This window comes from Plectropomus leopardus, chromosome 16 (genome assembly GCF_026936395.1).
Source record: "Plectropomus leopardus strain MGB_pleo_1.0 chromosome 16, ASM2693639v1, whole genome shotgun sequence".
Taxonomy (NCBI): domain Eukaryota; kingdom Metazoa; phylum Chordata; class Actinopteri; order Perciformes; family Serranidae; genus Plectropomus; species Plectropomus leopardus.
Window position 1 is genome coordinate 6,930,997 of NC_142191.1, and position 10,430 is coordinate 6,941,426.

General features: G+C 37.8%; 1 protein-coding gene across 1 annotated transcript; it reads left to right on the forward strand.

Moving 5' to 3' along the window:
- The first annotated feature begins 70 nt into the window (after window positions 1-70).
- LOC121955147 (heat shock protein HSP 90-alpha) lies at window positions 71-10,225 on the forward strand. The gene is made up of 11 exons (XM_042502969.2): window positions 71-222; window positions 2,881-3,030; window positions 3,898-4,264; window positions 4,357-4,490; window positions 5,193-5,519; window positions 5,622-5,787; window positions 6,405-6,595; window positions 7,519-7,666; window positions 8,005-8,273; window positions 8,655-8,988; window positions 9,783-10,225. Exons 2-11 carry the CDS (start codon window positions 2,881-2,883, stop codon window positions 9,893-9,895), a joined length of 2,199 nt encoding a protein of 732 aa, XP_042358903.1. The 5' UTR covers window positions 71-222; the 3' UTR covers window positions 9,896-10,225.
- Window positions 10,226-10,430: the final 205 nt, after the last annotated feature.

Consider the following 10,430-nt stretch of genomic DNA (forward strand, 5'->3'; position numbering starts at 1 on the left):
TGGTCACACTCATGATTGACAGCCCGCTGTGACAAATAGCGACCAGCGTCGAGGGAAGATTCCAGATGGTTCTGGAAGCTCAGGTCGGGATTTCTCGAATGCTCGGAAAGGATAGAAAAGCTGTACAGTTACTGTCATCGCTGAGTATCTGACTTACCGGGTTCATCTTCAGAGGACGTCCGCTTATTTTACACCGGAGTTTTCAATACATAGAGGACCAAGGTAATTAAATTAACTATTTTATATATAGATAAAATTACAACCGATAAAATGTAACACACACTTTGAAATTCATGGTTAATGCTAGCTAAAATCAGCTTAGCTGTATGTTAGCCAACAACTGGGTTAACCTGTTTCATCAATATATTATCAATATTGTTGAAATATCCTGCTATGTCTGGAGGCTAATTGTGATGACTGTAAGTAAATCTAGTTCATCGTGTTCTAATCAGCTTATGATGACACTATAACCAAAGGCCTGTATTTGAAAAATAAAATAAAATAAACATTTTTACGTTGAGGTTCCAGAGAGTAATCTCACGTGCATGTCAAGGTTATTTGCACACGTCAAAACTTTTCCCAACAATATTTTGGCAACTATCCTGCACACGTTACCTGTGCATCGCTCAAAGCTGGATGATAGCAGCCACATGGTGCATGTCTGCTGCACTTGCAGGCGCACAGTTTAACAAACCTACATCAAATTTTTGCACAAATTTCGCTCTTTCGTAGTGATTTCAGTGCAAGCTCATTAGAGCACAAGGGCGATCATTCACAGAAACTCCCCAAGATGATGAAGAGGAGGAGCTTTCGATTTCTATAGAAACTGCCAGAGAGTTCTCGTCGGCTCTTGGTACCTTCTAGAAACTTGCATTTCGTCCAGGAAACCGGCAGGTGGAGTCCTTTTTTACTGATGTTATCCCAGCCACGCGCTCCTCTTTGATCAACCAATAATCAATCATATCAATTTCAGTAGAATAGGATTACAGGGCTTATATTTCACTGTCATGATCCATCTATAACAGCTTGAAATCATTGTTTCAGCTTTCTGTTCAAGTCTGGAGGAAAAGTCAGGAAAAATAGTTTGAGACAATCTATATGTTTTTTGGTATTTTTTTTTTTGGTAAATTTTCAGAAAATAAAATGTGCATTATGTAACTTGTGTAACAGTAGAGGTAGATGGATTTTGTCTCAAAGATGGATTATAGGCAGGTGGAGCACTGATCTGGGCTGGACAGTCTGTCACACCACCTGCCAGCACAAGTGATACAAGCTTACACATCACCTATCATTACTGCTGCATACATCACTGTTACTTAATGTTAACCCTTTGAACCCTGATTTATTTCTTTAAAAAAAAAAAAAAAATGGGGGAAGAGTAAAAATGATTTTTTTTAAAAATGACCTAAATATCAGCAAAAATGAGAAAACAAATAAAATGACCTAAAAGAGCTGAAAATGTTTTTTTCTTTAAAAAATAAGTATTTAATTTAATTTATTTATTTATTGCTATAACATAATTTTAAATATAAAATTATTATGATTATATTTTTCTGGAGTTTTCCCTTATTTTTTGGATAATCTTCTAACAACCCTACTCTCTTTTGTAAAAACTAAGTTTTAGGTAATTTTCTTATTACTTTTTACTAAATTGTTGCAACTTTTGGAACAGTTCTTGCCAAGTGGGTCATTGCCCCCCCACCCCATATTTTTGGAAGAAATCAAACCCAATTTTTCAGGTTTCATACAGTCAAATAGCTTGTAAGAGCTGTCTGAACATAGAAGAAAACTGATGTCAATCCATGTTTCAAAGGATTAACTGAACTTGTTTTTTGGTGATTGTTTCGACAGGTTGTGTACTATATTATACTTATTAACAAAACAGCACTGTATTAAATACTGAGGTTGTATCAGACGAATTGATTCAGCTTCACGACACTGATAGTTTGTGTCAGTGATGGCACTTTACCCGAGGGTGATAGGCAGTGCTTGTTGTAGGTGTGACAGCGTAGTGACTCACTGTGCTGCAGCTGATCCACAGACCAATGAACATGATTGTGCACTAGGGTTGCAACGGTATGAGATTTTAATGGTTTAATAACAGTCTTAGGAAATATCATTGTGTATTTACGTTATTACAAAAATAGTTTTTATTATTATCAGTTATAATTACCCTTAAACCTTTGAAATCTGTTTTCGTGTGCTGGTTGAAGTCGCCTTTCATAAGCTATTTGACCTTTTTCAAACCTGAGAGAATTGGTGTGATTTCTTCATAAGACATGTGGGGAAGGTAATGAGCAACTTGCCTAGAGATGTCTCACACATTGCACAAAATTTAAGGAGACAAGAAAAATCCCCCAAAATAGTTTATAAAAAAAAAGAGGGGAGGATTGTTAGAAAAATGAGGGAAAGAGGGAAAAATGTCCACAAAACTGTATTTATATCTCTAAGAATTTTATATTAAGAATTTTGTTACAGGAGAAAAAAGTAAATTTCTTGTTTTCAGTATTTTATAGGTCATTATCTTGTATTTGTATTGTATTATGACAATCGTCAACTGGCGTACTAACATATAGCTGATAAATCTGCATACGGCTGTATCAGGCACACAGGTCCATAACATGCCTGCACAAAAAAAAAACAGAACAAGTGAAACCACTGGGTCAGACATGAGTCATGCAAAGGTGTCCAGCATTGCACCTTGCGGCAATGCCTTCAGTTTACTAATCCAATTAAAATAATTGTGTAGGCTTTAGTGCACTGTGCTTCAGGGAGGCAAACAACCCCAACACATACAGTTTATTTTGTGTGTGTGTGTCCATGTGTAATCCATGGTATATGCATGTCCTAAAAATAGTTATAATTGTCTCCTCTGTTCAGATGCCTGAATCACACGACCAACCAATGGAGGAGGAGGCTGAGACTTTTGCATTTCAGGCTGAAATCGCTCAGCTGATGTCCCTGATCATCAACACTTTCTACTCCAACAAAGAGATCTTCCTTAGGGAGCTTATCTCAAACTCTTCAGATGTAAGTTTGTTGCAGTATTTGTCTAAAGCTGTTTACTTACTCTTAAGTTGTGTCAAGGATGTTTATTGAGCTTGCTTGAAGTAGGGATGTGGATACGTCATTGATATCGGCAGATTACGGCTCTTAATTAAATATTGGCATTTACACGTCTGCCGATATGATGACACTTTAATTATGCAACTTAATTAGTTTAAATAGGTCAAATGCCTGAATTTGGCCTTTTCAGGATAGTCTCAGGAAGAGTTTGTTTAAAATTGGTCATATAAGACTAAATATGCTGTTTTTTGGTACATGTAACCTATGTTAAAGTGGCTTTCTCATTTTGCCAAGTGAATACTTATGTGCTGATGGAAGCTCAGGTCGGGATTGAATCATTTTTTTCAGGCAATTGTCACAGTGTCTGCAGGTCCTTAAAAAATCTTAAAATGTCTTAAATTCAATTTAAAAAATATTAGGCCTTACAAGTCTTTGAACAGTCTTTTTTTTCTTTTTTTAGAGCTATTTATTGTGAAAAACAAGTAATTTAATGAATCTATCTTTTAATCTTTTAATTAATCCATCTTCTCCTGTTGCTTTATCTTTAAATGCACTACTAAACCTAAAACTTAATTTTATACTTACTTACCTGTTGGTAAAATGTTGATTAATCTAACTCATTCTAATAACCATATTCCTACATAAAGCTCTGCACAGGAGTATATACTACTTTATACTGCAATGCTTGAAAAAGTTATATTTTCAAAAATCTGTCTTAAATCTTGTAAAAATTACCTCGAAAGGCATTAAATTTAACTGTCTGGTAACTGTAGACCCCCTGAATTGTATAAATTCAAACTTTTCTTTAATGGCTATTTTCCCTCTCTGTAGGCCCTGGACAAAATCCGCTATGAGAGTCTCACTGACCCCTCCAAGCTGGACAACGGCAAGGAGCTCAAAATTGAAATCATTCCCAACAAAGAGGAACGCACCCTGACCCTGACTGACACGGGTATCGGCATGACCAAGGCCGACCTGATCAACAATCTGGGCACAATCGCCAAGTCTGGCACTAAGGCTTTCATGGAGGCCCTGCAGGCTGGAGCCGACATTTCCATGATCGGTCAGTTCGGCGTGGGTTTCTACTCGGCCTACCTGGTGGCTGAGAAGGTGACGGTCATAACCAAGCACAATGATGATGAGCAGTACGCATGGGAGTCCTCTGCTGGAGGCTCTTTCACAGTAAAAGTGGACAACTGTAAGTTAAATAAATGCATTTACAGTTTGCCACAGTTCAGTTTTGTTGGTCATGGGAGGCGTCTGTAACTTGCGTTTTTTTTCCCGATATAGCTGAGCCCATTGGACGTGGCACCAAGGTGATCCTGCACTTGAAAGAAGACCAGTTGGAATACATCGAGGAGCGAAGAGTCAAAGAGATCGTGAAAAAACACTCGCAGTTCATCGGCTATCCCATCACACTCTTTGTAAGTGCTCATTTAAGTAGTTTGTATTGAATTAATTTACACCCTTTTTCCAAAAAGCAATCCAAAAATCACGCACCAGTGACCAGTGGTGGAAAAAGTACATACTTTACTTACTTAAAAGTACTGATACCAGCCTGGGAAAATACTATGTTACAAGTATAAGTACTTAATTTGAAAATGGTGCATAAGTTCAAGTAAGAATAATGAGGAAAATGTACTTGTAGTATAAGAGGTAAAAGTACTCAATTCAGAAAAAAATTACCTACTGTAGCTACTATGAAAACACATAAATAAAATAAAAACACCAAAAAAATTACCTAAGAAACAGAAGAAAAATCACCCAAAAGTTCATCTGTTAAAATGAAAATTCTTTAAATGTTTATCAAAATAGTTGGCAATTAATTTTCTGTGACTTGACTGATTAATCAATACATTTTTGCAGCTGTACTTGTATAAACTGTTTGGTAATTAAAGTTATAACAAACATATTTTAGAAACTGTTATGGTTTTTATAAGTAAAAAGTACAATATTTCCCTCTGAAATGTATTGGACTACAAGTATAAATTAGCATGGAAAAAATACTCTTTAGTAAAAAATACTAAAGTACAAGTACCTCAAATTCACACTTAAGTACAGAACTTTAGTAAATGTACTTAGTTACATTCCACCACTTCCAGTGACTAAGTTCTGTTTTTGTTCAGGTGGAGAAGGAGCGTGACAAGGAGGTGAGTGACGACGAAGCTGAGGAGGAGGAGAAGGAGAAAGACAAGGACGAAGAAGAGGAGAAGGACGAGGACAAGCCCGAGATTGAGGATGTCGGGTCGGACGAGGAGCACGACCACGACCACGACAAGTGTTCAGACAAAAAGAAGAAGAAGAAGAAGATCAAGGAGAAGTACATCGACCAGGAGGAGCTGAACAAGACCAAACCTCTGTGGACCCGCAACCCGGAGGACATCACGAATGAGGAGTACGGAGAGTTTTACAAGAGTCTAACCAATGACTGGGAAGACCACCTGGCCGTCAAGGTAGATCTCTTGATGATATCTATCAACATTTTAATATCAATAATGATATTAAATTTAAAAAAGGGACCCAATAACTGACCTAAAAACCTCTATATCTCACAGCACTTTTCAGTGGAGGGTCAGCTGGAGTTCCGCGCTCTCCTCTTTGTGCCACGCCGCGCTCCTTTCGACCTTTTCGAGAACAAGAAGAAGAAGAACAACATCAAGCTGTACGTGCGCAGGGTCTTCATCATGGACAACTGCGATGAGCTCATCCCCGAGTACCTCAGTGAGTATTCACCCATATGTGGAATTAATAGCTTTTGCAAATTTGGGAGCAATTTCTTTAAAAAACAGCAAAAAAAGAACAAATTACCTACAAATTAAGGTTTCCACAGTCATGGAAAGGCTGGAAAAGTCATGAAGTTTGTGAAATCCTTGAAAGTTCTGGAAAAGGTGTGTATTGACACTGGTATATTATCTTCTGTGGATAACCTTCCATGTAACATACATTTATTAATTTTACCTTCCTTTTCTGTTCGTGTTATATGTAAATGGTAATTAAAATTTAAATTCAGGTCCTTGAAAAGTCATTGAAAGGTTTTGAAATCTAGTCTGAGAAAATCTCGGTATACAACCTAAATGATACATAAATATAGTAAAGGAAATTACATATGGAGCATACAATTCTGAAAATAAAGTCCCATACATGGATGTAAACAGACAGTTGTTGCACTTATATCATTTTAGAAACACAGGAAGGAAATTCAGGCAATCCAAAAATGTGAAAACATGTTTTTAAAGCCCTGACGGAGACCGGCAGTGGTTGAAACATGTTGCCTTTTTTAATTAATCTTAGAAAGTTGAATATATTTCTGATTACAATGTCTTTATCCGTCCCATCAGATTTCATCAAGGGTGTGGTGGACTCTGAGGATCTGCCCCTGAACATCTCCAGAGAGATGCTGCAGCAGAGCAAGATCCTGAAAGTCATCCGCAAGAACCTGGTCAAGAAGTGCCTGGAGCTCTTCACCGAGCTCGCCGAGGACAAGGACAACTACAAAAAGTACTACGAGCAGTTCTCCAAGAACATCAAGGTTGGTGTCCTCGCCTTGCACCGTGCAAGCTGTGAATGTTCCTAATCTCCTCACATTAAAACTTTTGGCAGCTACCTTGTGTTAAACACTTGTGCCCTAAATTTGAGAGATTGTCAGTGTCATTGCAAATCCTGCAAACTGCAATGTGGATTTTAGCAGGATGGAGTTTCACGTTTGCTGAAAAGAACCTTTGAAATGGCAGTTAATGATCCCAGTTTGTTCGTCTGAGCCTTTAGGCAGCAGCCATCTGTCTGATCCTTTGGCCATATTGTCCCAAAGAAAAGCTGCTTTTGGTGCTCCTCAGTGCCATCTCCTTATTACATGGAGGCACTGTGGTTATCATAGGGTACACCTTGGAGACCACTATTACTAGGCGGGTTTCCATTAACCTTCAAATTGAGCAAATTGAATTTTTTTTCACTTGTATAGGTCACATGATGCTATGGCTTGTAGGTACGAACTGGCTCCCTTGGGCCATGATGCAGCAGGTGCTACAGGAGGTGTTACTGCATCGCATAACTTTTCAAAAGTTGAGCAGATCATCTGGTTGTTGAATCCACAATTCCTCTGTGATATCATAGACTATATTATTGCTCGTATAATACGTCTATGTCACCTTGGATTGGAAATAATGACAGCTACTGCGGTGGCTGCAATAGAAATACACCTGCTAATGTTTTGAACATCCATCGCCATGGTTACTGGATTTCTATCGTGAGAGAAGTTGCATTACATCACTCAGTGGAGACTCAGTCATCTCACAATTGTGTTTTATCAACATTTCGAAAAAAGTTTTGCACAAATTTTTGTTTTTACATTTTAAACTTTGAGATAATTTATGAAAGGTTATGCAATTTTTACCCGAAGACAGAAATGGAATGAGAGCTGACAATTGCTGACATTTAGTTTTATTCGTCTTTCAGCTCGGCATCCACGAGGATTCTCAGAACAGAAAGAAACTGTCTGAGCTGCTGCGATATTACACCTCAGCCTCTGGAGATGAGATGGTTTCCCTGAAGGACTATGTGACACGCATGAAGGACAACCAGAAACACATCTACTACATCACTGGTGAGGATGCTCTTCTTTGCCCATGAGCTTTTACTGTAAATGATAAAGCATTTCAAAATGAGATGAACTGAGTTAATCAGAGGGTTAGTTTGGGTCTTTTTAAGTGGGGTTGTATGCAGTACTTACCCATAGTCAGTGTATTACAGGCAGTAGATGAAAGGCGGTACGACTACAGGTTGGAGTATTTCAGAGAATCAGAAAGCAATTTTTAGAACAGCAGCTCGTGCGTTGAGAGTCAAAATTGCTGTTTTTTGTCAACGGACACGGGTGGCTTTGACGAGAGCGTAGATTAAGAACTGGAGCCGTTATACATATGACATCATTGTCTTGCATTTCAGGCGAGACCAAGGACCAGGTGGCTAACTCTGCCTTTGTGGAGCGCCTCCGCAAAGCCGGCCTGGAGGTCATCTACATGATCGAGCCCATCGACGAGTACTGCGTCCAGCAGCTGAAGGAGTTTGAGGGCAAAAACCTGGTTTCGGTGACCAAAGAGGGCCTGGAGCTGCCTGAGGACGAAGAAGAGAAGAAGAAGCAGGAGGAGAAGAAGTCTCAGTTTGAGAACTTGTGCAAGATTATGAAGGACATCTTGGAGAAGAAGGTGGAGAAGGTGAGATTAAAAAATTAAAGCAAACCATGATGTGTTGTAATTAGGGCTGTCAGCGTTTACATGTTAAATACGATGCAGTTACAGTTCCTAAGAAAGAGGTCAAAATAAAGACTTAAAGATAAATAATTATAATTTTCTGGATTTTTTCCCTATTTTTAAAAATAATATCTACCTAATACCTAATTTATTTCATAACAACAAATTTTTAAGATAATATTTATAATATTTTTTTGCAATATGCAGGACATTTCTACAAGATACTCATTGAAATCAAAACAATTTTCTCAGGTTTAAATACTTTGTGAAAGGCATTTGAAAGCAGCGCAACAAAACTGATGTTGATCCGGGTGTTAATGGGTTTATTATCGTTGCGCTCCACAGGTCACAGTCTCCAACCGCCTGGTCTCTTCCCCGTGCTGCATCGTCACCAGCACGTACGGCTGGACAGCCAACATGGAGAGGATCATGAAGGCCCAGGCTCTGAGAGATAACTCCACCATGGGCTACATGGCTGCTAAAAAACACCTCGAGATAAACCCAGACCACCCCATCGTGGAGACCCTGAGACAGAAGGCTGAGGCCGACAAGAACGACAAGTCTGTGAAGGATCTGGTCATCCTGCTCTTTGAGACGGCTCTGCTGTCTTCGGGATTCACCCTGGACGACCCGCAGACTCACTCCAACCGCATCTACAGAATGATCAAGCTGGGTCTTGGTGAGTTTCTGTTTAAAAACACAATTTAAAGCTTTTATGACATTTTTTGTATTTTTCTCACATTTGTAAGCTGTTTATTATTGCATTGATACACTTTTAAAGAGCAACAGGTCTGTCAGTTAAATTTTTGTAACCCTTTTAAACACTGGTTTAAACTTTTGAAACTTCAGAAAAACTATTTGATTTCTTTCAAAAACACAGGAAATAAAAACTGAGCAACTTTATAAGAAATGTCCCGCAAATTGGAAGAGTTTTGCAGATTTAGAAAATTATTTTTAAAAGGGTTAGTAAAAAAATGCCCTGAAAACTTATATAATTATCATAAAATATTTAGAATTATTTTAATTATTATTGTAATAAAACTTCCTGTGTTTTTTGTTTATTTGTTTCTCTTTTTCTTTTCTTTTTTGTTGTTATTGTTTCCGGGTAATTTTCTTTTACTTCAAAAATTAGTAAAATGTTACAAGGAAATGATGGGAAAATTATCTCAGGGAAAATATCCAGACTGGATTCAACTACATTGTAATTCTCTTATTTATTTATTTAAAATTAGGTAACAGAAAAAAAAAGAAAAAAATGTGTTTAATTTTTCTCTGTGTTTTTTGTGTTATTTTTTGACGACATTTTCTTCTTTTTTTCTTATTTTCAGGTAATTTTCTTTTTATAATCTACTTTTCGCTACTTTCTTTTTGGGTCATTTCTTGTTAAGTTGCTCGTCACCCTTGTCCCATGTTTTTGAAAAAAGTGTTTAAGTGTTAAACCTGCATCCTAACATGCTTCCTTCCTGTTTTTAGGTATCGATGAAGACGATCTGACACCAGATGAAGTCACCCCTGCTCCCTCTGAGGACATGCCTCCTCTCGAAGGCGACGACGACGACACATCCAGGATGGAGGAGGTGGACTAGGCTACTTTCTATGGCCTGCTAGTGTTCATAAATAGTGTTAAATAAAGTTTAATGTTGTAAAAAAAATGAGCCATGAATAGTCCTCCCCTCAACCCTCTTTTAGGACCACTGTATTTCTCCTTTGCAACAACCACATGCAGTTCAGATTCATTCCTTTTAGAAGATTATTTTTTAAGTTGTCACTTTTTGTAACTTGGGTTGTATCATTGTTTTTTGTATTTATTGACATTCCGATGTTCTCTGTGTGTTCTTACTTTGACTGTAAATAAAGCAGAGTTGATACCGTATCTGAAAGGGGTGGGACCCAAAAATAAAGGTTTACCATGTTGACGAGTCGTGTTTTGTTCATCCTTTTTGTGGGTTTTCAACATGAAAGGGGGCATGAAGACCATTGATAATGGTGGTAGAAGTTAAAGCTATTGATAATCAATTCAGTCAAATCCATGAAAGCACAGTTTAGTGAAATTAGCTGCGTGTGTATAACTGTATCTCAAATATGATGCAGCTGATGTGTGGTCAGTACAGTACATTTACT

Coding starts and splice junctions, on each gene's coding strand:
- LOC121955147 (XM_042502969.2), top strand. CDS start 2,881: ATGCCTGAATCACACGACCAACCAATGGAGGAGGAGGCTGAGACTTTT. Junction 3,031..3,897: donor TTATCTCAAACTCTTCAGAT/GTAAGTTTGTTG, acceptor CCCTCTCTGTAG/GCCCTGGACAAAATCCGCTA. Junction 8,989..9,782: donor AATGATCAAGCTGGGTCTTG/GTGAGTTTCTGT, acceptor TCCTGTTTTTAG/GTATCGATGAAGACGATCTG.